The sequence below is a fragment of the Vicia villosa genome, linkage group LG5, assembly GCF_029867415.1.
Source record: "Vicia villosa cultivar HV-30 ecotype Madison, WI linkage group LG5, Vvil1.0, whole genome shotgun sequence".
Classification (NCBI taxonomy): Eukaryota; Viridiplantae; Streptophyta; class Magnoliopsida; order Fabales; family Fabaceae; genus Vicia; species Vicia villosa.
The window spans coordinates 22,875,019-22,902,967 of record NC_081184.1 but is presented as its reverse complement, the minus strand read 5'-3'; the positions used below and the strand labels follow the sequence as shown (position 1 = coordinate 22,902,967).

Sequence of the window (27,949 nt, the reverse complement as noted above, 5' to 3'; positions counted from 1 at the left end):
TTATTTTAGAGGTTGATGTAGTTTGACATTTTTGTTTTGTTTTAGTGAATAAGATGATATAATTTTATTACATAAAACATATATTATTATATATTATCGTTGAATAGATTCATATTAAAACGGGTTTTAGTCTAAAACTAAAATACAACTTCATATTTATGATATATTTAAATTTAGTATTAGAAATATGTACATTGAAATTTCACACAATTATATACCAATGCAAATTGTATTTAAACTAAAAATTACTATAAATATTTATTTTAGACATGAGACAATTGTGATGTATGAAAAACACAACTTTCTTATGAAAAACACAAATTTGTCATTCTTTTTATTAAATAAAAGATCTATTTTATACATTTTCTACGGGCCGAGACTACTTAAAATAGACATGCCATAAGTACTGAGACTACTTAGTTTTTTATTATTTAATTTATTTTTTCTACTAAAATAGACAATACAAGGGGCAGAGACTACCTAATTTGTATATCTAATTTTATTGAATTAACACAATTTCCCTTTAAAAATTAATAAAATAATTCTGCATTATACAATTAATTCATATTTAGATCACAAGCACGAATTGGCATATATTTATTATTTTTAATAGTATATTTTTTTATCTATATTTTTTAATCATTACTTTAACATAATTATTTACTATTCAAAATAACGTCGCGCGACCCGCTGTCCTCCAAATAGATTTGATATTTCTTTATCTTTTGATTTCCTTCTTTTGCATGCTTTTTCAGTATCAATACATATTCATTAAACTCTTTTATGTAATTAAAAGATTTATACTATAGTTTTAATTATTATTTAATTGATAATACTCATATTTAATTGATAATACTCATATTTAATTTTATGAGAGACATTTAAAATATTTATTAATTAATTCAATTTTATAAACAGGAATAAGTTACAAATATTTTCATAAACATGAGAAAGTTTACTGTTGATACAATTATTATTATAAACTGTAATAAGTTATAAATATTTTTATAAACGGGAAAAAGTCGACTGACGATACAATTATTTTTATAAATGAGAATAATTTGAAAATATTTTTATAAGTGGAAAAAAGTCAATTGTTGATACAATTATTTAACGGGTTAATTTTTTAAAAAACTTATACAAATTATTAATAAATTAAAAATGTCCAAATTATTTTATAATTTACAAAAAATTTAGTTAAGTAAACTTTTTTATGTATATTATTAATAACAATGACATTTTATCTATAAAATAGTAATCTAACTATAAGTATAATTTGTAAATTATAAATGTTTTTAAAATGAGATTTTTATTTAGAAAATAATTAACCTGTGTCTTGCACGGGTCCAAGTACTAGTTTAATCATTAATTGTAAATTGATATTGTCATAAATAATAATTAAAACAATGAGAATAAACAAATATTTATAGTAATGTTTAATGCATTAAAAACATAATTGCAATTGTAAAAGGTTTATTTTATATATATATATATATATATATATATATATATATATATATATTTATATATATATATATATATACATAATCATAAAATAATAATAATGATAATAATAATAATAACAATAATAATAATAATGATAATAATAAATAATGATTAAATGGCGCGGGGAAAAGGGAGAGGAAGGGGACGGGGGAGACCTCCATCGATCACGGAACCACCGCCGTCGGAATCTCCACCGGTGACTCTGTGTGAACAACCGGAAGTACCAACTGAACGCGTAGCCAAAGAAGTACATGATGATAATCGAAGTAGCCTGATTCAGCAAGAAGCAAAACAATCAAAGAAGGAAACGCGACCTGTGGAGACAGAAACCCTAATTCCACCGGAAGGGGAACAACCTCGCAAGCTATGGGTGGATGTTATCAGCAACAATCGCAAACCTGGCAACGGTATGGTCCTTGATTTCATTGCTCCCAAAGTGGTTAATGGTAGTATAGTTGTTGAAATTGAGAAATCTGATATTGAGTCTGAAGTAGTATATTGGGAAAGTGCGCTAATCATGTATGTGTTGGGAGGGGAATAGAGTATGAATAATGTTAAACAGTTCATGATGAAGAATTGGAACACTGTTCAATTGCCTGACCTGTTATACCATGATGATGGATACTTCCTCATGAAGTTCAAATCGTCCAAGGAGAAGGAGGAAATTTTGATGAATGGACCGTACATGATAAAGAATATGCCTATGATTCTAAGAGACTGGAAACCAAATTTCAGTATGAAGAAAGATATGCTTCGAACTATCCCTCTATGGATGAAGCTGCCTCAATTGCCATTGGAGTATTGGGGAGCAAATAGTCTCAAGAAAATTGGTAGTGCTATTGGAAGACCTGTGGTTACGGATGAATGCACTGCCCATAAACTCAGGGTGTCTTATGCAAGAATCCTTGTGGAAATTGATGCTACACAAGAGGTCCCTAAAGTTGTCATGATACAGAATTCTGAGGGTGAACTTGTATCACAAGATGTAGAGTATGAATGGTTACCAAAATTATGTGGGAAGTGCCAGAGATTTGGTCATAATTGTGCCACAAAGAAGACCATTACTCATTGGAAGCCAAAGGAGCCTGTAGCTGCCCAGGGGACTCAGCCTGCACCATCAATAGAGAAGGTTGCTCAATCTGCACCTACATTGGACCTGCAGAAGGATAAAACATTTGAGCAAGTCTTAGAGGATGGTTCAAAGTTGAATGAGGGTAGTAGCAAAAAGGATGAAGGCAACTGGTCTTCACCAAAAGGAGGAAGCAAAGGAAGAAGTACTATTAGGTATAGCTGCTCACAGGGGACTCCAAATTTTGCTAGCAATAACGGGTTTGATGCCTTGGGGGATTTGATTGAGCCCTCAATGCATATAGAACCTGGCCCATGCAAATCTCATGGAATGTTAGGGGGCTCAATAAAAGTGGTAAAGTTAGAGAGATTAGCTCCCATCTCTCAAAGCTTAACCCAGAGATTTGCATTTTGCTTGAGACCCGTGTAAAGAGTAACAGAGCTAGTCTCATTCGAAATAAGTTGCAGAGTTATGATAGGTATCTGGACAACTACTCACACCATCCCAATGGCAGGATTTGGGTGAGTTGGAAGTCTAGCCACAATGATATTTCCCTGATAGCTAGCACGGATCAAATGTTACACTACAGTATGAAGGATATTCAAGGGGACCTGAAATTCCATATGACAGTTGTGTATGCTATGAACACTCTGGCCAACAGAAGATGCCTATGGAATGACATTGAGAAGCTGAATAACAACAACAATGCCCCCTGGTGTGTTGTTGGAGATTTCAACAATGCCCTTAGGAGCAAGGATCAGATTGGAGGGAGATTAGTTACTGAATCTGAATTCATTGACCTGCAGAGTATGATGGACAGGTGTAACCTGGCAGAAATGGAAAACAAGGGTGACTACTACACTTGGCATAACAAACATGAACTGGACCCTATCTACTCTAGAATTGATAGAGTGTTAGGCAACCCTGTCTGGTTCCTTCACATGGATGTACACCTAGAGCACTTACCCCCTAGTGTGTCTGATCATGTTATTATGCACCTCTCCAGACAAAATCACTAGCAGCCTTCACAGAGACATTTCAAGTTTATCAATTGTGTCACTGAGTTGAATGGTTTCCATGAGCTAGTTGTTAAAAGCTGGACAGAGCCTATGAGTGGAAGCCCTCCTTTTGTCTTGTGGGAGAAACTCAAGAGACTAAGACCTATCCTTAGAAACTTGAGTAAGCCTCTTACTGACATCCAGAGGCACATCCTGACCACCAGAATGGAGCTAAACAACTGTCAGCAGGAGCTCTCAAAAGACCTCACAAATGCCTCTCTCATACATGAAGTTAAGGATAAGACTATGGAGATAATCAAGTGGCAGGAGCTTGAAGAGAAGGTCTTACATCAGAAAGCAAAGATAGATTGGATAAAACTTGGAGATGGGAATAACCAGTTTTTCCATGCTTCCCTGAAGGCTAAGGCTAACTCTAACAAAATTATGAAGGTTTGTCTGGCAGATGGAACTGAAGTGACTGACAAACAAGGCATGCACGATAGGGTGCTCGGCTTTTATGGTGATCTCATGGGAAAGGAGGGTAGGAGCCTGTCTCAAATTAACCTGCAGGTCATGAGAGAGGGCAACTGCCTGAATAATGAGCAGAGACAAGATATAATCAAATCTATCAGTGAGAAGGAGATTTTTGATGCCCTTCATGACATGGGAGACTCTAAGAGCCCAGGGATGGATGGATATAGTGCAAAGTTCTTCAAGAGTTGCTGGTCTATTGTCAAAGAGGACTTAATTTGTACCATCAGATACTGGTTCAGAACCAATACTATGTTCAAGGGATTTAACAGTACTCTTGTCACCCTTATCCCTAAGTTCCCTGAGGCAAAGCAGTTGAAAGATTACAGGACAATTGCTTGTTGCACCATTGTCTACAAGATATACTCCAAGATCCTCACTTCTAGAATGGCCAAAGTTATAGGGACCATTGTCAGCAAACACCAGGCTGCTTTTATCCCTGGACAACACATCCATAAGCATATCCTTTTAGCCTATGAGCTCATAAAGGGCTATAGCAGGAAACATGGCACTCCTAGGAACCTGATTCAGCAGGACCTTCAAAAAGCATATGATATGCTTAATTGGCAGGCCCTCAAGACTATCCTGGCAGAGTTAGGTTTTCCCAATCAGTTTGTGGCATGGAATATGAATGGTGTAACTTCTGTCTCCTATAGATTCAACATTAATGGGGAGCATTCCAGGCTGATGAAGGCTAAAAGGGGCATCAGGCTGGGTGATCCTATATCCCCCTCTTGTTTGTTATTGTTATGGAATATATGTCTAGGCTGCTCCTTAAGATGCAAGAGAATCTTATTTTTAAACATCATCCTAAATGTAAGAAACTGGGACTCACTCACTTGATCTTTGCTGATGACATCCTGCTCTTTTCTAAAGGGGATGTGGCTTCCATTCAGATGCTTATGAACACTCTGCAGGTTTTCTCAAACTCTATTGGGCTGATTGTCAACCCCAGCAAATGCTTTGTGTACATGGGAGCAGTGGATGATAGCACCAAGGAGCAAATCCTATCCACCACTGGCTTCAACTTGGGGCAGCTCCCTTTCAGGTATCTTGGAGTCCCTCTGTCTAGCAAGAAACTGTCTATTGCTTATTATCTGCCTCTTATGGACAGGATCCTTAAAAGGATACATCACTGGAGCTCTAAGCTTTTGAGCTTTGCTGGTAGAGTTCAGCTTGTGAAAGCTATTAGCTTTGCTATAACTAGCTACTGGCTCCAGTGTTTCCCTATCCCAAAGTGTGTTATCAAGCGTATCAATGTTGCATGCAGAACTTTCATCTGGACTGGAGGGAATATGCCCAGCAGAAAGAGCCCCATAGCTTGGAAGGAGGTCTGCAAACCTAGAGAGAAAGGTGGGTTAAACATCATTGACTTGGAAGATTGGAACAAAGTCACTATGCTCAAGTTACTGTGGGACTTGAGGAAGAAAACTGATAGTCTCTGGGTCCTTTGGATGCACACATACTATATAAGAGAGAAGGATATCATGATAATGGAGTTGAAGCATGACTCCTCCTGGATTGTGAAGGGAATCTTGAAAGCAAGAATGTTAGTCCCTGAGGTCCTTAATACCTGGCACCAAGCTCTGAGTGCTAGCAGCTTCAAAATGGGCAAATTTTATAAGGATTTGAATAGAAACCATACTACTGTCAGTTGGTCTGTGCTTTTTGCAGGAAATATTGCTAGGCCTCGTGCTCTTTTCTGCCTTTGGCTTGCTTGTCACAAGAGGCTGGCCACAAGAGAAAGGCTTGCAAAACTTGGCTTCATCAATGTTACCAACTGCTGTTTTTGCAACCACAACGAGTCCATTGAGCACTTGTTCTATGGCTGTAGCACTATGAAGAACATATGGACAGAGATCTTGGATTGGATTCAGACTAGTCATACACCTCTTGAATGGCCACAAGAGCTACACTGGCTGACCAGAAGTGGAAAGGGGAAAGGAATCAAAGCGGGTATCCTGAAGCTTGCTGTAGCTGAATGCTTGTACCAATGCTGGCGTCTCCGAAATGATGTTTGTTTTGGCAATGCTCAGAATATAGATAAAGTTGTACATAATATAAAGGAAGCTGTCATTCATAGAGAGTGGAGCTATAGGAAGTACAAGGAGTTTATTGCTAGGAATTTGATGTTATAGTTTCTTTTTGCTTTTGGAGATCCAATTTATCTCCTCTTGTAATTAACAGTTTTTTGAAGTGTTAATAATAGTTTTTATTTCTTCAAAATAATAAAAATAATAATAAATATTATAAATTTATTCAGGGCAATAAATATATTGGGTGGTTATGTTTAGTAGATACAATTGATACATGTATTATATTTTTTTCTACCAAAAAGACAACTTTTAGTATGATAATAAAATAAAAATTTCGAAAAAATAAAAATGAATTTTGAAATTATAAATATTAAAAGATATCCTAATATATATATATATATATATATATATATATATATATATATATATATATATATATATATATATATATATATAATTAAATAAAAATATAATGACATTATAAGGTGTTGCGTAAAGGACTTAGTACATATGTATTGCAATTAAAAAAAAATTAACACTATCATTTTTTTCTGTAGAATTTTACAAATTAGAAGAAGTTACAATATAAAAATCAATATCAATTATATATATATATATATATATATATATATATATATATATATATATATATATATATATATATCTATATATATATATATATATTAATTCCATTCCAAAAAAACCAACAATAATAAGATTAATACCCGTTGGCGTCGCGCATGCATTCTTTTTCCATTCCTCTCTTCCCCGACCAAACACGACAAAATAATACTCAGACCCCAAATCCCCCGTGGCACCCACCAAATGCGTAGATTCTTCACATCATTTTCCTTCCTAGTCTTCTCAAACTCCTCAACAATAAAATGATCCTCCATGCTCCCTCCTGAAACCTAAGAAAAAACAAAAATCACCATTCCCGAACCAAATCCCAACCCTCTCCCATGGCTCACCGTCATCTCATCGACTCACTCACCTCCCACATCTCCCTCTACCATTCCCAATCCCCAAACCCAAACCCTAACCCTAGATCCTCCATTCTCAAACGGTTCTCCTCTCTCTCAACTCACCAACGTCTATCTCATATGACAATTCTCCATTCCAATTTCGTCCAGATCCTACTCCAGTGCTGTCCAAACTCCATTCCAACAACAACCACGGTTGCTTCATCCTCCTCCCTAATCTCCCCTCCCGCGATCCTCCTTTTCTCACGACTCTCTGCTTCAAGAAATTTCACGGCCTTCTCGCTCGAGTCGCGGATTTGGACGCTTCCGCGAAATTGATCTTCGATTCGGTTCGACTTTTCAAGTCTCGTGAAGGGGAGGACGGTGTCGTCGGATGCTCTTGCTCTGTAAGGAATCTCGACAAGGTTCATACAAGGTTCTAATGTATTCTAAACCTATAAGTCAAAACAAAAATTTAAATGACAACTTTTGACACCATCCCACTGGGCGTGCCAATTTGTTTACGGTGATTTCTGGTAAACAACCGCTAGTCCTCCAAACTATTAATATACTTTGGTTAATTGTAGGATCGACTAGATTGATCCTAGGACATGTGTCGAAAAGCTGTCTTTTATGATGATTTGATTCATACTTTCTTGGTTTTGGTTTTTATAAAGTGATGATGCAGATCTATGAATAACTGCAAAGTAAAACTAAGTAAAAATGCAATGAAACATAAATTGGTTAGACAATAATCGTAAATGACTTCGACGGAAATGTACCGGAAATTAAACTACAAATATGAAAAGACTCGACGAGAAAGTAAAGAAAATTAAAAATACTTCAATCTTATAACAGAAAGATAAACATATATAAGGTGTTGGTGTTACACGTACATTTCTCAGCGAAAACTCTTTCTCTAATGCTTGATACTTAAGTGATTTGTGAGTAATTTGTACAAAATGAACACCCCTGGATCCTACCACTAAGACCCTTATTTATACTAATTTGACCCTAAAGGTCCTATACTAGCGAAATGCCACGTTGCCCACATGCATGCGCTTCGAATTCCTGGGGCTCCACATGTCCTCCTTGATTCAAACAGAACTTTTCGAATTTCAAACCTCCCCGCTCGAACCTTCTTCGATTCGTGACAACGTGTCCTTCGTGAGAATGTATCAAAATACCTTAAGTCTCAAAAATCTTTGTGTTTCAAAGACTATTTAAGGTTTCGAAGGCTACCTATCTCAATTCAGCTTCGATTTAGGAACCTTCATGATATATAACATTCTCAAAAAATGCCATTCAAAGCCATTCTTCCTCCAAAATTTATATTTTCGAAGAATATATATAGTATTCGAAATCTCTAGCTAACACTCTGATACGTAGCACTCGGGGGGATAAATGTGTGCTTTAATTATTTGTTACTTGCTGATTTTTTAGTGATGTTTTATTGTTGAATTGTAGCTTAAAGCTATATTGCGAAGATGTTATGATTAAATTGAAAAGTGTGAAGTTTTGTGAATCCGCTGCGAGATTAAATAATTTTGTTTAATGAAGTGATTTCGAGGATTAAATTAAATGTTATAATTGTTCGTTTTAATTATACATGCTATGTATATGCGATGAAGGCAGGAACACCGAAAATGATTTGAATGACGGAATGTGACATCTCAATTGTTGATAAAGTTTTTGAATAACTCTGATTTTTCGTTATAATCGAATAATTTATCAGGTAGAATTGGGGTGTTACACTGATGCTTCGCAGGGGAGTCCGACTACAAAGAGATCATGCATACAACCAAGTGGGAGTCAATTGTCAACTATACAGATTGGTAAGTAACCTTCTATCAATTCTTCAAAAGCCGAGTACTTGTCACAGTTTCCTGCCTTCTTTCATCTGTACATCGATGACATTGTTGATGTTGAACCAGATGGAAATTGTGGTTTATGTTGTATCTTATCTGCATTAGGAAGGGGGGAAGAAGCATGTTATGATGTTCTAAGACAACTTCATACTCAAATCCAGCAACACGCAGATTTGTTTTCAAAGTTGTTCTATGACACTGTCTCTGATGTTAGTAATTCATTACTCGTAAAACACTTGGGTTTTCAGGGCAAGGAGAAATGGATGACGATTCCCGATATGGGTTACCCTGTTGCTTCTAAATATAATGTTGTATTTGTTTCTCTTTCCATGTTAATGAACATAACATTTTTCCCGCTTCTCATAGCTCCATCCCCATACACGAGTCGACATACGATCATTGTTTTTGGTTTTGTCAACGGTAATCATTGAGTTTAGATAAAGTTGAGACCCAATTGTCCACTGCCGTCCGTCACTGATCGTTGGAGGAATAGTTGTTATAATAATGCAAAAGCATGGGAATCAACATATGCGGGTCGCTTTTGACACTAGAAAGCACTGGCAGGAAAGTCAGACATTCGGAAGAATGTTTCTATGAATGCAGAAACTGTTGCGATATTGTAATAATAGATATGTACGATATTTATTCTATTTATATACTCCATCCGTCCCACAATGAGTGATCCATTTGGAATAAAATGATGTCCCAAAATGAATGACCCATTTCAATTTCCAATAAACTTTTTCCAATTCTACCCTCTAATTATTAAATTTTTCATCATTCCCAATACATAATAAGGGTATTATAGTAAACATATTATTCTCTCTCTTACTTTTAACTATTTTTCTTAATCTGTGTGAAATGGTGGGATGAGTCACTCATTGTGGGACGAAGGAAGTATTAAGATGGTTTGATATTTATTCTATTTATGTTAATCATGTTAAAAAAATAAATTTAACTCCTAGTACCGGAAATTTGAAATTTCTGGTATTTTTCTTTTATAAGAAATTTAAAATTTCCGGAAGTTTTATACATTGAAATCATACCGGAACCAGAAATTTTATATTTCCGATATAGCTCATCATGCATAGTAAATTAGTAAATCTTAATAAATTTTAAGTACATTTGCAAAATTTTCAATACGAACCAGAAATTTCAAATTATCCGGTATTTTTGCATGGATAAAGTGGTCAAAACACCACCCTTAAAGAGTGATAGGTATAAAAATGAGGATGGCAAGTTAATTTCTCGTATTTCATTAAAAAAAAAAAAACAGGCGAAATACATGTATGATGTAGTAATAATTTATTTACCAACAGTAATAATACCCGTTGGCGTCGCGCATGCGTCCTTTTTCCATTCCTCTTCCCCGACCAAACACGACAAAATAATACTCAGACCCCAAATCCCCCGTGGCACCCACCAAATGCGTAGATTCCTCACATCATTTTCCTCCCCAGTCTTCTCAAACTCCTCAACAACAAAATGATCCTCCATGCTCCCTCCTGAAACCCAAGAAAAAACAAAAATCACCATTCCCAAACCAAATCCCAACCCTTCTCCCATGGCTCACCGTCATCTCATCGACTCACTCACCTCCCACATCTCCCTCTACCATTCCCAATCCCCAAACCCTAACCCTAACCTTAACCCTAACCCTAGATCCTCCATTCTCAAATGGTTCTCCTCTCTCTCAACTCACCAACGTCTATCTCATCTCACAATTCTCCATTCCAGTTTCGTCCAGATCCTACTCCAGATGCTCTCCAAACTCCATTCCAACAACAACCACGGTTGCTTCATCCTCCTCCCTGATCTCCCCTCCCGCGATCCGCCTTTTCTCCCGACTCTCTGCTTCAAGAAATCTCACGGCCTCCTCGCTCGAATCGCCGATTCGGACGCTTCCGTGAAGTTGATCTTCGATTCGGTTCGACTTTTCGAGTCACGCGAAGGCGAAGACGATGTTGCCGGATGCTCTTGCTCGGTAAGGAATCTCGACGCGGTGACGTTTTCGGTTGAGCTTGTGGAGGATGTGGAGAGATTTGTGGAGACTATGGATAGGATCTCCGGGGGAGGGTTTCTTAGAGGGGAGGAAAGTGAGATTGGAGAGGATTGGATGGAGTTGAATTGGTTGAAATCGAAGGGATACTATGGGATTGAGGCTTTTATTGCGAATAGGATTGAGGTTTGTTTGAGGTTGGCTTGGTTGAATAGCTGTGGCGGGAAGAAGAGAGGTGTGAAATTGAAGGAGAAGTTGAATTTGGCTGGGGTTGCTGCTAATGTGTATTGGAGAAAAAAAGGTTGTGTGGATTGGTGGGAGAATTTGGATTCTGTCACAAGGAAGAAGGTGTTCAACACTATCATCATGAAATCCGCTAAAACTTTGGTATGCTTTCAATTTTTGGGAATTCTTGCAAACTTTTGATTTTTTAGTTATATGATAAGATTAGAAATGAAAATATTAGAGAGAGTGCTGGGGCCGCACCAATAGTAGAGAAGATAGTGGAAAATAGGCTTAGGTGGTTTGATGATATAGAGAGAAGACATGTAGATTCTGTGGTAAGGAGAGTAGATCACACGGAGAGAAGTCAAACAACCAGAAGAAAATGAAGACCTAGAAAGACTATAAGTGAAGTTATTAAAAAAGATCTTGGGATTATCGATTTGGATAGAAATATGGTCCTGGATGGCGATAGTTGATCCTTATTGACCCCAGACCCCTTAGTGGGATAAGGCTCGATTGTTTTTGCTGTATAAGATAGGTAGACATTTTTCCATTTTGGCAAAATGAAAAGAGTCTAGTTTTTTGACACCCTGTAAGTGTAATTTACACTTTCAGTAGGTTAAAGTCAAACATTTCTTATAATATAAAGATAAAGATTATAATCATTGACAGTGTAAGAAACCATTACATCGACTGTATTAGATCTAGTCACACGGTTCACAATTCATCTTGGTACGTACGTGGTACGAATTTAGGTACGTGGTACGGAACTCTCAAAAAAGTAGGTATGTGAGGGGTATACATAGTCGATATGTTATTTAGGTTCGTGGTATGTTCAAATATAATACTTGGTACGTTATGATTAAAATAATTTAATTATTTTAAGATTAAGATGGAATGAGTAGTTGAATTTATACAGCTTATATTGAGTGAGAGAAAACAGAATTGTCTAACATAATATATATAGCTGAGTCCCACATCGAATATTTTCTTAATATTAAGAGCCAGCATAGCTATAAATATAGAACACTGCAGCTTTACTTTGCAACTTACAATGGCCTACTTGAATTTGTACCATCACTCCAATTGAGCAAATGGTAGTTTAATAATTTTTTTTTTTTTTACCTTTTTTAGTGGTTTGTGAGTTACTGTGGCATGCTTACGTTAGCTACCGAAAATCCCGTTGAATTAGTTTAATATTTTATAACTAGCTGCAGTGGTACTCTGGTTCGCTGGTTTATTTGAATTCCTAGAGAATTGTGGTGACCCAGTTCACAAAAGTACCTCGAACCGGTTCGCGCAAACCAATTCGCGGTTCTTTAGGGACCTGGCGAATTATGTGACTAGATGAATTAAATCCAAATGAAATCAAGAAAAGATGTTAATTTGAGAGTGACTTTGGTGGGATAGTAAGGGGAAATTGATTTTGGATGTTGATGGATGATTTATAGTGTAAAAGTTAATGTCCAGTTGGATAACGTAACATGGTATTATCATTATGTTGCATAAATTGTGGACACATTATAACTTGCTTATAAATATTAACTTTAGTGGATTTACTATATATATACATTGTCAAAATTTTACTACCTGCATAGGTGTGTGCGAGGGAGTCTAAATTTATTATCTGTGCACATTAAGTATATATTAAACAAAAAGTGAAGCATCATTACAAGTGTAGTACGCGATTGTGCATTTTTTGACAATTATATCAGAAAGTAATTATGATTTTACTAGATTCTTAGTACTTTTAAATCGGGTTTTTGCATTGTTAAGGATATGAATTCCATATGAAACTGACATATTCTGCAGTAATCTTCGTTATTTGAACACATGGTTCTGAGAAAGCAAACATTTTTCCTTTCCCTTTGTGTTAAGCTTAAATGATGTGCGGACATTAGCGTAAAGATGCCGATCATGTTTTGTTGGCAGAGTTAATGTCTATAATGAAATAGAGAGAAGAATTTAACTGAATTGTCACTTTTTGCTAAATTGAAGTAAAATTTTGGGGGTGGGGGAATGAGGGTGAAAAAGTACTAGTCAATGGTTATGTATACCTTTATTTTTGAAATAGGACATGTTTCAAACAGTGGCTACATATTGTGGTACTTTGATTTGGCTAATAGATTAATATTATTAAAGATAGATCATAGGGTTAATGGGTGATATTGTGCATACATTAAAAAATAATATACTATTTCTTATTAAAACTTAGGTTTGTCTTGTAGAGTTTTATACTCCCTCTGTCCTACCAGTGATTATTTGTAAACAAGAATTGCCACAAAGTGAACTAGCCCTTTTAATTTTCAATATAATATTAATGAGAAAAATATATAACGATTCATACATGTTTGTATTAAAGAGTAATCAGAAATATATATATATATATATATATATATATATATATATATATATATATATATATATATATATATATATATATATATATATATATATTTATATATTATCAAGAATAGTAAAAAATTGAATTTATTGGAGAGTAATCAGAAAAATATAGAAATATTATAATGGTTCATACATGTTTGTAATAAAGAGAATATTCAGTAGAAAGAATACACTGTTATAAAAGGCTCGGAAACTCCCATTTTCTAGTTTATCAAAAAGGAAATGATTACAGATTTTCCAAGATCAATAAACTATTCTCTAAGTGTTGTATTTGACGTTTCAAATCAGCTGCACAGTGGGTAAAACTTGGCTCTACCAATTTGTTGAGTTCACAATACAAGGGGAAAAAATTGGTTCCATAAATTGTCAGATTATTATATTTTTGAGGTCGGCTCTAAGTAATAGACTGACTTTTGATCCATAAGTTTTCAGACGAATGAGATTTTGAAAATGGCCAGCAGTGCCTCCAAAGATGAAGTTTGGCTATACAGTAGTGGGATGAGAGTTGATGAACTACTTGGCTATAATTGTACTGCATCTTCTCAAAGGACCATCCGGACATTTTGCGATGATACAGAATTTGGCAGAATTATTACACCAGTCAACAGTTGTAAAAGGCCTGCAGCTTTAATCAGAGTCTTTAATTCCTTATCTGTGCTTCAAGACATTAACATAATGTTAACATCAAGTATTAATAGTGAATATGATATAGGAACTCTTTTCTTTAGTTCGTTGGGTTCTGTCTCTACAATATCTGATTGTATATTAAGAAAATTGAGAGGTTTTCTGATGGTTATTTCACTTGACTGCACAAAACGTGAGCTACTAGAGGAGGAACATGGCAAATCCTCGTCGGGTAAACCTAAGGAAAAGGTTGGTCTTTCTAACCGTAAAAAGAAGGGACGGACCCGCAATAAAAAGCAAAATCCTGCCCCAAAAACATCTGTGAGTGGTATTTCATGCGAAAATCATCATAAGGTATTAAATAATCTCTTTCATTTCACAGATGGCTGGAATAAGTTTATTGCATAAATGCTAGAATTTACAATTCTGGTTTATTCCATATGTTATTACAGGACATTGATTGTGTAATGGACAGTACAAAGAAGACTGATTTAACAAAACCTGGGGAACTTCCTCTGGGAAAGGATACTTCTAAGGGGAGTTCGTCATCAACTGTAAAAATTGTAGTAAGTCATTTTTTAAAAATCTGGATCATATTTCTTGCTAAAAATTTAATTGGTTTATAATAAGCCACTTGTCATCAGGATAATACTCGGGAATCAAATATTGGCAAACCTCGAACTACACCAAGAAGAAGTAGGAAAGAGAAAAATAAAAATAAAAGCGCCCTTATTGACAATGCAGTTGAAGATTCTCTTGACTCAATTATGCATGCTTCCTCTACCACTATTATTTCTAAAGGTGAGGTGGCAATATGCGATAGGTCTTTTGATAGTTCTACCATTCAGAATGTCAAACATGACGATTCAATTGGTAATGACACCCTTGCTTCAAATTCAAGCCTTAGTTGTTCTTTTAATAGACTTACTAAGGAGAACACCTCTATTGGGAATGTTGAAGGAGAGACTGTTGACAATCTTGCTGAAAGTTGCGATAGTTCAGGTTCTCCGTGTTGTTCATTGCCAAATGAACGGAAATTATTGTCTTCTGAATTAAATACTTGCAACGTAGAATGTGAAGCTACAACACCGCCTGTACCTGCATTGGAGCATGATAGTTTCTCCAGCAATGACAATACCTGTTCTCTGAACACAACAGGTGCTGCCAAAGCTGATGTAAAGTCAACTATTCATGACAAACCGATTCGAGAGGTTAATGTAAAAGAATTTAGTAAGTTAAGAGAGAGAGATAGATGTCTATTTGATAGTAGAAATTCTGCTTTCTCAAAATGCAGTCCATATGAATGGCCTGGTATACCCTCTATCTATTTTCCATCTTTTAACTCACATCTCCCTCCCGCGACTGACAGATTGCATCTGGATGTTGGGCGCAATTGGCATAATCACTTCTGCCAACCATTTGTTCCCACATTACAGCAAACAAGAAATACACCAATTGAAGGTGGATGCAACCAAATCCTGTCTCGTTCAATTCCTATGAGTTTTGACTGGCCACCAGTTTTCCGTGGTGGTGTGACCCCATCACCAAATTGTAATTATGACTCCAGTTTCATATCTAGGCGGCAATGTAAAGTTTCAAAAGGGTTGGCTGTTCACAGCATGCATGTTGATGCGACAATTCCTGATGATGAAAGGAAGTACTCTGGGGATACATTGGATTTACCTGACCTAGTAACTACACAGGAGTTCACAGATGACTTTGACAACCTCTGTGTATCAGAGGAAGAGTATGATTTTCATGCTGTTTCCGGTATAGATTATAATCAATATTTTGGCGGCGGTGTAATGTACTGGAACCCTTCTGATCATTCAGGAAAAGGTTTCTCTCGGCCTCCCTCTCTCAGCTCTGATGACAGTCTATGGGCTTTGCGTGAAGCTGACATGAATAGGACAGTAGATGATATGGTTGCTTTCTCATCTTCATATAGTACAAATGGTTTAACATCACCAACTGCTGCGACATTTTGCTCTCCCTTTGATCCTGTAGGGACTGGGGCTCAGGCTGTTGGCTATGTAATGTCAGGTAATGAAATTCCTGGGAAAGTGATGCATTCTTCATCAGTTACAGATGCAGCAGTGGATGATGATACTTCTGGTTCTTTGGGTAGTAACTTATCTGGAGAAACTGAAGGGAAGACGGGTGATTCACATCCGTATCCCATTCTACGGCCAATAATTATTCCTAACTTTTCAAGGGAAAGGTCTATATGTGTTGATCATAAAAGCCCTTGTGTTCCTCCTACTAGGCGGGAGCAGCCTCGCATAAAGCGGCCACCATCCCCTGTGGTGCTTTGTGTACCGCGTGCACCACGTCCTCCCCCACCCTCCCCTGTGAGTGATTCCAGGAAACAAAGGGGTTTTCCAACTGTTCGATCTGGTAGTTCCAGCCCAAGACACTGGGGAATGAGAGGTTGGTATCATGATGGAAGTAATTTAGAGGATGCTTGTTTGAGAATGGATGGTGCTGAAGTTGTGTGGCCTTCCTGGAGAAATAAAAACCTTGCAGTGCAACCTCTGATCCAACCTTTACCTGCTGCCTTGCTGCAGGACCGCCTGATTGCAATGTCACAGATAGCACGTGACCAGGAACATGTAAGAAAGATTGTTGCTTAAGTCCCTATTAGATACATATGCGTTGGTGTTCATTGTGGGTGTTTAATTATACAGCCGGATGTCACTATTCCTCTGCAACCTGCCGAGTTACGAAGCTGTTCTGCAACAAGTGCATCTTTATCTTTGATGCATGGAATGCTCCATGATGAGATTGACTCTTTCTGTAAACAGGTATATAGTATATTTTATGGGTGATGTTACAAACACACACTTGAACTTGCACAGTTCTCACATAATCTTTTGCAAACCAGTGGAAAACACTGTTACATTGTAACTTATTCCTAAATGATCCCGACTTTGGATTTAGTACATATCTTTATCCTTAATTTGTCACCATTGTTTCCTTATTTGAGTTTTTTCCAATTGGAATCATTATTGAAAATATAGAGGCGTTGTCTTTCTTAATACTGTCATCGGAAAACAACATTCTAATGTAATCAATATTATAATTATATGATGGAATCCAAGGTTGCCGCAGAAAACATGGCAAGGAGGCCTTACATTAATTGGGCTGTCAAGAGAGTTACCCGATCTCTGCAGGTTCTATGGCCCAGATCCAGGACAAACATATTTGGTTCCAACGCCACTGGTATGGCTCTTCCAACAAGTGATGTTGACCTTGTGGTTTCTCTCCCTCCAGTGAGGAACCTGGTAATGTTTTTGTTTAGTTTCTTGTGTTTCTTGGTAGACCATTACCTTATTGGATTAACTTTTGATTCTTTTAAATTTTGATAAAATGTTCAGGAACCTATTAAAGAAGCTGGAATATTGGAAGGTCGTAATGGTATTAAAGAAACATGTCTTCAGGTATATTGACAATAAATACCTACACTCTGTACTTCCAATGTACCTGTATTGGGCATGCACATCTATGATAAGTAGGATCTTTATAGAACTTGTGACACCTACCATGAACATATATGAAATGCGCTACTCAATAATTTGAGGCTTGACGACTGATGGGAGACTGGCGTCTCTCTCATTTGAAGTTAACAAAATGATTGTTATTTGAAATAATAGAAAATACCATATGGTGAGATAATTGACGACAAGAGATATTGATATGATGTTAATTGTTGGTGGATCTATATGCTTCGGTTAGAGTTGTCCCAAACATGCCTAAGAAAATGAGACATTATGGACCTTATTGATTGATTGTTTCAATTCTGTTAGAATGAGGTTTGATTTGATTGACATTAAAAAGTAATTTATTGTTTTGTAACTTATTCACTTTTTCTTAATTCTCTGAACATGTGATTAGAAGATGAAGTGATATTTACTTTCTAAATATTTTTACAATAAACACAAGTTTTCAGTGTGTCAGACGATTGACACAACTATGTTTATGTGCCAGCACGCAGCGAGGTATCTTGCCAATCAGGAATGGGTAAAAAATGATTCTCTAAAGACAGTGGAAAATACTGCTGTAATACCTCTTCTCTTGGATGTTAATTATTAATCTCAACTTATACAGTATACACCACTCATTTCTAATACAAATATCTGTATCCTTATATTAGATTCCTATTATTATGCTCGTGGTGGAAGTACCCCAGGATGTTATCACTTCATCAGCTCCCACGTTAAATTCATTAAAGGAAGAGCCACAATGTACAACTGGTGAACATGGTAATGACAGTCATTCTGATACTATCCAGTTAGAAGATCCAGCTTTGCTGAAAAGGTCTCAAACTAATTTTTATGCTTTAAAAGATTCCAAATCAGTTCGTGTTGACATCAGCTTTAAGTCCCCATCACATACAGGACTCCAAACTACAGGAATGGTAATTTCTCGTGACTAGGGCTTTTAATTTTATATAATTTTTGGGTTGTCGTTCTTTTTGATATAGATTTATCTTCTGTTGCAATGGTCTTTCCATCTTAACATAGGCACATACATAAACCTACATATGAAGCTTCTAGGCCACTGCCTAGTATTTGACTTTTTCCTAGTTCAAGAAGGCGACAGACTTTATCTGTTATAAATTTTGAATAAAATTTATCTTTATTTGTGGGTTTTATTGAATTTTCTTATTTCTCAAATTTATGTTTTCATTCCAACAGGAAACTTAGAGCTGGTCACCTGTGAAGCTGTCTTGTTTTTTTCTTCATTTATGAAGAGAAATGTTAAACTAAACAGCCCAATGCTATGTCTATACTTTGCATGATTTTTAATTGAACAATGCATGTTTAGTTTCTGTCATACATCCTTGACATGTTTCCCAGAAATTCAGGCTCCCGTAGTTGTTAGTAAACATTTCCTGCTTAATTGGGTTAGACCAGCAGAGCACCATTATCCCCCATAAGAAATTGGATCCAGTCAGTCCATTAGTTGGAACTGGAACTGTTCAGACCTAACTGGCTATCGCATAATTCTAAGCTATGTTGTTAATCGCGGCTGGTGCGGCCGCTATCGCGGCGCGATGCGGAAAAAAGGAGACGGCCGCTTCCGGTCGTACCAGTTTAGCGCGTTAGGGTGATGCGGCCGCGTTAGGGCTGGTGCGGCCGAGATCGCGGATTCGGGCGCGGGTCGGATGCGGCCCAAAGCGGCGCTTCAGATGGGGTCGGATGTATATGTTATCGAACTCGGTAAACTCGAACGAGTTGTGCTGAAAACTCGTTTTCAAACGTTAGAAGATGGAGGAGAGATGAAGTCGCGAGAAGAAGATGGAGCAGAGATGAAGTCATGGAGAAGAAGATGAAGTGGGATGATTCTCTGAAAGAAGGGATGAAGTCGTGGAGAAAGATGAAGTGGGTGATTCAGGGAGAGAAAAGAGATGAAGTAGTGGAAAGAAGAAGAGATGAAGTAGTGGAGAAAGATAAGTAAGTATTTAATTAATAAAATAATGTAGAAAGTGGGTTGAAAAGTCAGAAAAAGAGAAAACTATTTCCAATGTAATAGCTGTATCCACCTATGAATCTACTATTATAAAAGTATAGTAATATACTAGTTTTTTGAAAAAAACATTAGTAATAAATAATAAATAATGATAGTTAATCCCCTAAAAATAATAATATATTAGTGCTATTAAAATATTTATTTTTTAGTCTCTTAAAAAAACTATATAAGTGTCATTAAAATATTTATTTTTTAGTGGCCGCATCGCTTAAATAGCGCCCGCGTCGCTCCCGATTTCCGCGCCGCTCCCATTTTGAGGTTGACCGCACCGCGCCGCATTCCGAGATTAACAACATAGATTCTAAGTGGAAGAGCCATAACTCTATATTCAGATTTGATACTGTATTTGGTGGGATGTGGACCTGATACCCCTACTACATGAGTCTCTGCGATGGTTAGTAGTTGTACTGGCAAGTCAAATACTTTCCCATTTCTGCATGACCCACCTAGTATGTTCAATCATATTTGTGGATCCCTCACTCCTCTTAAGAGTATGAACCGAAAGCCTCTCCCTCTACCGACCCCCACTTTTTATGACAGGCCTTATTCCACTCCATCACTCATCACCTACTTCAATTTCTGTACATGGTTTGTTACTGTCTGTTGGTTGTTCTGGTCTGTTGGCCATCTCTCCCACTGTTTTTTTGTCACATGTCTGTGAGCTTTATTCTATATTTGCCTAACTTATGTTCTTTTTTGTGTGTGTAGTGTTGTGTAATTTAAACTTCACCGCCCTCCGTTTTTGCAGTCTTTTACGTCCTTTGTTTTATTAAAAGATCTCTTTTATTCCGCTCTTTCTATTATTTTTTCTACCTTGCCTGTTTTGTATTTTGCACATAGCAGCCTAATCTTATTGAGTTAACATTCATGCCTTAAATTTTGCCAAAAAAAAAACATTATGCATTCAATTTATTCTTTAACTTTTCAGCATTAAATGCATGTATTGTAAATTACTCATTGTTGTTGACATGTTTATATAAACTTCAGTTGACTTATTGATTATACATAATATGTTTTCTGGTTTGCGTACTTTACAATTTTAAGCTCTATCCTATTGACTTGTCATCTATGCCTGAAATTTTGAATTTATTAAAAACATTTGTGTAATAATATATATATAAATTACTTGTCCTGTATAAAAAATCTCCAGTTATTGGTATAGAAGTTAACCTGGTCTATAGTGTATGCTTTTGGGATCGAATGCTCCACACTTCTATTTGAGATTGACAACTGTAATTATAGCACTCTATTTGGGTGGACATTAAACCATTCCTTGAGCTAAAGTGAAGCTTGACTAGGTTCTAGGCTGCACGTAGGATCACCTTCATATTCTGTTCTCCAACCTATTTGGTTCAATCATAAATATTGAGTTTGAAAGTATTATTGGTTTCACAATTTCATTGCTTAACCATGCAAATTATGATACTTCTACCTGTAGGTTAAGGAGTTGACAGAACAATTTCCTGCTGCTACTCCTCTTGCTTTGGTGCTGAAACAGTTTTTGGCAGATCGAAGCCTTGACCAGTCCTACTCTGGTGGCTTAAGTTCTTACTGTTTGGTATGTATTTTTCCCCTTTTCATAAAATTTTCATCCCTTAATGAATTACCCATATCTCCTTTATGCTGGAGTAACAAATTGCCTTGGCTAATGTAATGCCATTCTTTGTTACTTGATTGTAACTAATTTGTACACTAGTAATGATTTTATTTTCTCATTAGGACATGGTTACCAACAATCTGTGGCTATAATTTATTCATATGATCGAACTGCAAATATGTCATCAATTTCTTTCTACATCTGTGTTATATATGTGTTTGTCATCCTTACTGCCATGCTTTTTATCAATTGCCTTTGTCATCAGTTGTATTTAATTTCTCTATGCCACTATGTTTCTTGAGAAGTATTCTTTCAGGATTTAAGGAGGCTGCCTGTATCTTATAATCTTGTTTATTTTTATTTTGTATGTAGGTACTACTAATTATACGTTTTCTTCAGCATGAGCACCATCTTGGCCGGCCGATCAACCAAGTAAACTTTGAGCTTTTTATTTGTTCAAGTCTATATATGTTGATAGCCACCCAGGACCAAGTAGAAAGGAACATCCATCCAGACTTTGTTATTTTGTAATCAATGACTGTGGCATAAAAACACCCTAGCTGGGTTGTAAAGTGTTGTAGTCCTTACTTTCTCGGTTCCTTTTTACTTACAGATACACTACTGCCACTGAATGGATTTTCTTCCATTTTCTTGCAGAATTACGGAAGTCTTATGGTGGATTTTCTTTACTTTTTTGGGTGAGAGAGCTAAATATAATTTTTTTTTTCTTCTTGTTGCTATTGGGCATTGCATAATCATGAACAATTTTTGGTTAAATATCATTACAATTATTTTTCTTCTAGGAATGTGTTTGATCCCCGTCAAATGCGGATATCAGTGCAGGGAAGTGGACTTTATATAAAGAGAGAAAGAGGTTGCAGGTAATTGATAAATCAAACAATCTGTGTACAGTGTGACATCCTTTTCATTTACTTTTCTCCAACTAATTGAAAATTGCCTTATTTGCAGCATTGATCCAATTCACATAGATGATCCTCTTTTTCCAACAAATAATGTGGGAAGGAATTGCTTCAGAATCCATCAATGTATTAAGGTAATATAATGCAGACATTATTTACAAATTTTCCTTGGCTAAGTCTCTGACAAAAAGAAACATGTGGTGTAAATTATCCTTTGGCATTTATGCTAATCTGTCTTGTGCTTAATGCTGAGAATGATAATGCTTAGTGGATTGTGGTATTATTACTTTCTTGAGTTAACTGATATTGCGGGGTTTTCCGCCATAATCCGCTATAATGGCGCCCCAAAGCGGAATTATTGCTCTCCACCACAGACTGCCATCGGCAACACTGCTCTGGCCATTATTATAAGCCAAGTTATTTTTTTGATTCAGTGAAAAACTAATGTATCCGGTCTCTATATATATCAGATACATCAGATGATCAATGAACCGAATAAGTCAAATTTGCTTATAATAGTGATCGGCAGAAGTATGTTATTTTGAGGATTCTCATACTAAATATTTTTCTTATGTTTAGGAAATTAAAATGCTAATTTGGTAACAAACATGATTCTTGTTGTTATTTATGCTTGTATTGGTTGCCAATTCATCTTATTCCTGCACCATGTTTATCTTAAGATATAGGCCTTAATGAATTTGTTTTTACTGGTACTGCAGCTCATCAATTTTAACAATGGTGCAGGCATTTTCAGAAGCTTATATTGTTCTTGAAAATGAACTCACGCTCATTAATGGTGATGGCGAGTCATGCTCTAAGCCATCTTACAGACTGCTTCCAAAAATCATCTCAAGTCTTGGTGTATCGTAAAGATTCTTGTTACATGAAGACCAATTAGTTTTGTCTGAAAGGTACGTTCATGTCACCAGTAACTTGTGACAATCATCATGATATTTCGACTCGCTTTGGTTCATTCCTCACAATAATAAATGTTCAATTTAGAGTATGAATATCTTTGTTAGAAATGAAATAACTGGACTAGAGGTGTATGACAGTCTGTCACTTTTTTCTTTTTTATTTGAAGTTGAGGATACTGGTTTTTTATTGAGGATGTGGCCTATTATATAAAACGTAGACCGGTCATTGACTCAATAAAGACATTGGATCAATGGGCCTCTGATTGAATCAATGAGTCGCCGGTGGAATAAGTTATACTGAAAAATATATTAAAAACAAATAAAATATATTCCTTCATCAGAGTTATGTGTGTTTCTTATAGAAAGAAACATGCACAAATTGATAGTACTTACAGAAAATAGAATGAATGAAACAGGGTAGATGAGTGATGGAATGAAGTTATTTGGATTAATGGAAGGAAAGGAAAAGCAGTTACAATGTATAACCAGAGCAGAGCTCCTACAGAGAAAATATTCTCCTAATACAATGATACCAATAGAGACTCTCATTAACAGAATCATTACCCACTTTCTTACCCCTGCGAATATACACTCTCGAAACAGCAGGATTGGACCTTTCAATAGGAACAGACCTTTCATTAATAATAGGCCCAAGAGTAGTTGTTCTATCACCCCCCCCCACCCAGGTACAACAGCCTTGTCCTCAGGGTTGAGAGAAGGGAACTGACTTTTTAAAACTGACTCGTCCTCACAAGTGGTATCTTCTAGAGCTCTCCCCTTTCAATGCACCAACCATTGTTGCACCTGCTGTCCATTTTTCGTAATTGACCTTGGCGCCAACAGTTCTTCAGGTTCTTCTAAGTCTTCTGGCACTATCTCGAATCCTTCTGGTCACCAATAGCCTTCTTAAGTTGAGATATATGAAACACTACATGTACTCAGCTTCCTTCAGGCAGTTTCAACTTATAAGACACTGCTCCTATTTTTTTAGGATAGGAAAAGGTCCTAAGTATCATGGAGCAAGTTTCTGATTATTAATCCTATGATTCACCAACCTCAAATGATTAAACTTTTCTTTTCTTGTCGGCCTACCTTTTCATCTGTTCTTGAGCCCAAGTCAAGGTGGTAGCCTAATTGACGTAAAGCCTCATCCTGGTCAACCAACTCAGCTGCCACTACCTCCACCTTAGTTTCTTCCTGGAGAAATCTTATCACAAATAGTTGGTTTCCTTCCATACACCATTTCAAATGGTGTAGTACTCATAGACACATGGATTATGGTATTATACCATAATTCAGCCCAAGGAATCCATTGTGACTACTCCTTCGGTTGTTCCGATGCAAAACAACGAAGATATGCTTCTAGGCACTGATTTACAACCTCCGTTTGCCCATCCGTCTCCGAATGATAGGAAGAACTCATACTCAACACTGTCCCCTGCAAAGAGGAATAACTCTTTCCAGAATAAGCTGACAAATAAGGGGTCACGATCACTAACAATAGATCATGGAACACCATGGAGACGCACGACCTCTTTAGTTAAAATCTCAGCAACTTTTCTTGTTGTATATGGATTTTTGGGAAATTAAATGTCCATATTTAGATAGTCTATCCACTACTACAAAAACAGCTTCATACCCCTTTGATTTTGGAAGACCAGTTATGAAATCGATTGAGATGTCCTCCCAAACTCTCTGGAATTGGCAGTGGCTGCAACAGACCCATCAGAGAAGACGCAGAGTACTTTTGACGTTTGCACACGTCACGATTCTGTAGAAAATTTTGAGCTGACTTCCTCATTCCTATCCAGTTAAGATTCCCTGTTAATATCTCCAATATATACGCAAAAAACCCGAGTGGCTTCCAGTACTGGATGAATGAAATTCCTTCAACATTAAGGGTATGTATTCAGGGTCTGAAGACAACACCAACCTACCATGATAGAACAGCCTCCCTTAGATCAACTGGAAACCCGGTTGAGATGTAGGATTCTATTGCAAATCAGCCATCACTTTCTTCAAATAAGGATCATTCCTTCATGTTGGATTTGTACATATTGGGAATGATGTTATTCCCTTTAGTTCGATCTCACTCGGCGAACCAAACACAGTTTTAAAATCCCGTCTCTTCCCTCACCTCCTTTTCCCTTCCATCCATTAAAATCCCTCCCTTTATTGGACCAAGCAGACCCCTAATGAAGGGGAAGTCTCCCCTTCCCATGCAAACCAAAAAATCTTCACCCTCACGTCTTTGGGGTACAGTTCATTAGATCTTTGCACACCCACAGCTTGTTTTATTCTGGTTAACATTTATTTTGGGTAGCACGTATTTTTGATTAATAAGCTAGCAATCTATTACTATCCTGATGTTACGATATACATTAACCTACATTTTTTCATTGTTGGTGTAAAACAATTTTTGAAATTCTGGGTGTGCATACAATAAAAAAACTTAAGTGCTAATCATGCATGTAGCGCTTCTATCATGTTGCTGCTATATGGAAGCTTACTTAGAAAACTCAAATACAAGCTAAATCAAGTTATTCCTAAAGTCAGAGTGTTATTATGAGATGATTTGATCTTCTGTCTCCAGATGGAATGTTCATGACTTATTATAATGTTTCCCTATGTTTTACATTGTGAGTACGTAGGTATATATGACGATGATATACATTACAAATTGTTGCACTTGATATGTGTGTTGGCTCACATGATTTTAGTCTGCATATACTTTGAAGTAGAAAACTTATTGATTACCTTGGGTCCACAGCTTTCAAGATTTATTGATTTTTATTTATATACATACATTCTTACACATAATTTGAATGATTATATTCAGTTTTCTGTTGGGCAGGTTCGTTCTTGGGTTTGTGCAAAGTTATGCATGCCAAGAAGATATTGGGTTGTTACTCTAATGATGTGGAGTATACATGGAATGATGGAAACTGAATCACTATCCGAAGGCTTGCATTCCATGCGGGGTGGGTCAAAAGTTAAACAATGCAAATATTTGTGAGTTGATCTCCAGGCACTGCCTAAGATGATCACAAGTTTTTTCACTGTACTTGGTGCCAAGAACTAGCTTAGGACTTTATCATTCTGGTATGGTGGATCATCATCTATGGACTTTAAACTTGTTACTGGCTTGATTACTGGTTCTCTGTCCTCTGCCGGTGAGCTCTTTAATTCCTAGTGAATAGCATCAGTGGAGTTTCTTAGAACATAAGACATATTGCTGATGCCACCACAATTGTATGCATACTTATGTTGTACTAAGTTGGAAGCAGTCTCTGTGTCATTTGCTTATTAATTTTTCTTTTTATCTTTAGTTTCTTTCGAACATTTTCTTCTCAACATCTAAGCTCTTCTGTATTTAAATAATTTCAGGATTTGAAGAGCGGCACGCGGAAGGAAGTCTTCTGATAAGCCCCTAAACACTGCTGCTCATGAAATCCTATCTTAAAAGTTTGCAGACAAGGACAATGAATCCAGCCATTTAAGTGTGTGTCTGGATGGACGGTGAATTTGGTAAAATCACTGTTGCACAGTGATATTGTTGAAGTTTTAGCTTTTGCCAAAATGGTAATGGCTCATCATGATTCTGCCAATCTCACTGGTAAGTGGTAACCCAAATATGCGCCAAGTACTCTCCAACGAGCATCATAGACTACTTGATGTGGGACTTAGACACCCCATATTGCCCAAATTTCTATCATAGTGCTGCCTTTGAGAGCCGACTTTTCGTGGCGGCACTCTACAATGCTTCATATTTTTCAAGTTAGCTTCTATATTTGTAGCCCTTTTCCCGACATTGATAATCAACTCTGATACCATATGATAAACATCCAAACACTTGGTATTCCTTCCCTTAAACGCCAACTGTCAAGAGCGAAGAATCAAACAACTTAAGAGCCCTTTGCTACATGATGTTGGACTTAGGCACCTCTTAATACTCAAGTCCCAATCATCTTATTGCATGTTTTTCTCTAGATATTTTATCTTTCTTTCTGTAATTATTTTCATATCAAAATAAACTCTGAACACAGCAAAACATAACAATTGTTGTCAACTTTATTTTGCACTTAAACAAAATTTCGCAATTTCTTAGTCTAACTTCATTGTGAAATTAAGATAGTTGTTGCCTTTCAACTCATTGGATAAATGATCCTATTATTAACTCAAATTTATTTATGAAAATGACATGTTCCTGTTTCGTTTACTGGAATCTCCATTTATTTTATGTGACACCACTTATATGCTGAAAATGATGTCACTTATTCGAACCCAAAGTGAAGGAGTGGATGTTTAAATTATTATAATATTCTTAGTAACAACATATCCCTTGATATCTCAGCAAGTAAATTTAACACATTTTATAAAATGACAAAAAAACTATTTACAGAGAAAACAAAATCTTTAATTTTAAACTGATGAGTAATGCACTAGTCTGATTTATAAGTTAAAAAAGAAAGAGACAACTTTCACTGAGGGTGATCGCGGGTTGGGTATAATTTGATTAAATCAAATATTTGACCCATTAGGTCGAGTGTTTAACATGCACTTCTAAGAATAAATCTGAACCAAATCAACCTACTCATCAATGGGTTGAGTTGGGTTAGTTCGTGGGTCATCCACTAAATATAATTTTTAAATTTTAAATAAAATATTAATTTAGTTAACACATTTATTTTACAAAAATATTAAAAAAATTAAAAAATGTAGTATTTATTTTGAATAAAATTTATTATTTAATCCTTAA

The 27,949-nt window shown here is 36.3% G+C and overlaps 2 protein-coding genes across 6 annotated transcripts; both read left to right on the top strand.

Moving 5' to 3' along the window:
- Nucleotides 1–2,050: 2,050 nt before the first annotated feature.
- LOC131604357 (uncharacterized) lies at nt 2,051–6,242 on the top strand. The gene is made up of 4 exons (XM_058876802.1): nt 2,051–2,929; nt 3,043–3,522; nt 3,640–4,715; nt 4,871–6,242. Exons 1-4 carry the CDS (start codon nt 2,051–2,053, stop codon nt 6,240–6,242), a joined length of 3,807 nt encoding a protein of 1,268 aa, XP_058732785.1.
- Nucleotides 6,243–10,336: 4,094 nt separating this feature from the next.
- LOC131601452 (uncharacterized) lies at nt 10,337–27,303 on the top strand. 5 transcript variants are annotated; one of them, XM_058873270.1, is made up of 18 exons: nt 10,337–11,356; nt 14,033–14,578; nt 14,677–14,790; nt 14,869–16,836; nt 16,912–17,028; nt 17,326–17,508; nt 17,602–17,664; nt 18,212–18,283; nt 18,378–18,486; nt 18,571–18,641; nt 21,195–21,314; nt 21,726–21,785; nt 22,011–22,051; nt 22,157–22,234; nt 22,323–22,407; nt 23,018–23,184; nt 26,045–26,363; nt 26,578–27,303. In XM_058873270.1, the coding sequence occupies exons 1-16, from the start codon at nt 10,466–10,468 to the stop codon at nt 23,141–23,143; spliced, it is 4,644 nt and encodes a 1,547-aa protein (XP_058729253.1). In that variant the 5' UTR covers nt 10,337–10,465; the 3' UTR covers nt 23,144–23,184; nt 26,045–26,363; nt 26,578–27,303. The 5 variants fall into 5 exon arrangements, with proteins under 5 accessions (XP_058729253.1, XP_058729251.1, XP_058729252.1 ...); XM_058873268.1 differs by having other exon boundaries at nt 18,378–18,641; XM_058873269.1 differs by having other exon boundaries at nt 18,378–18,641; nt 26,030–26,363.
- The last annotated feature ends 646 nt before the right edge of the window (nt 27,304–27,949 follow it).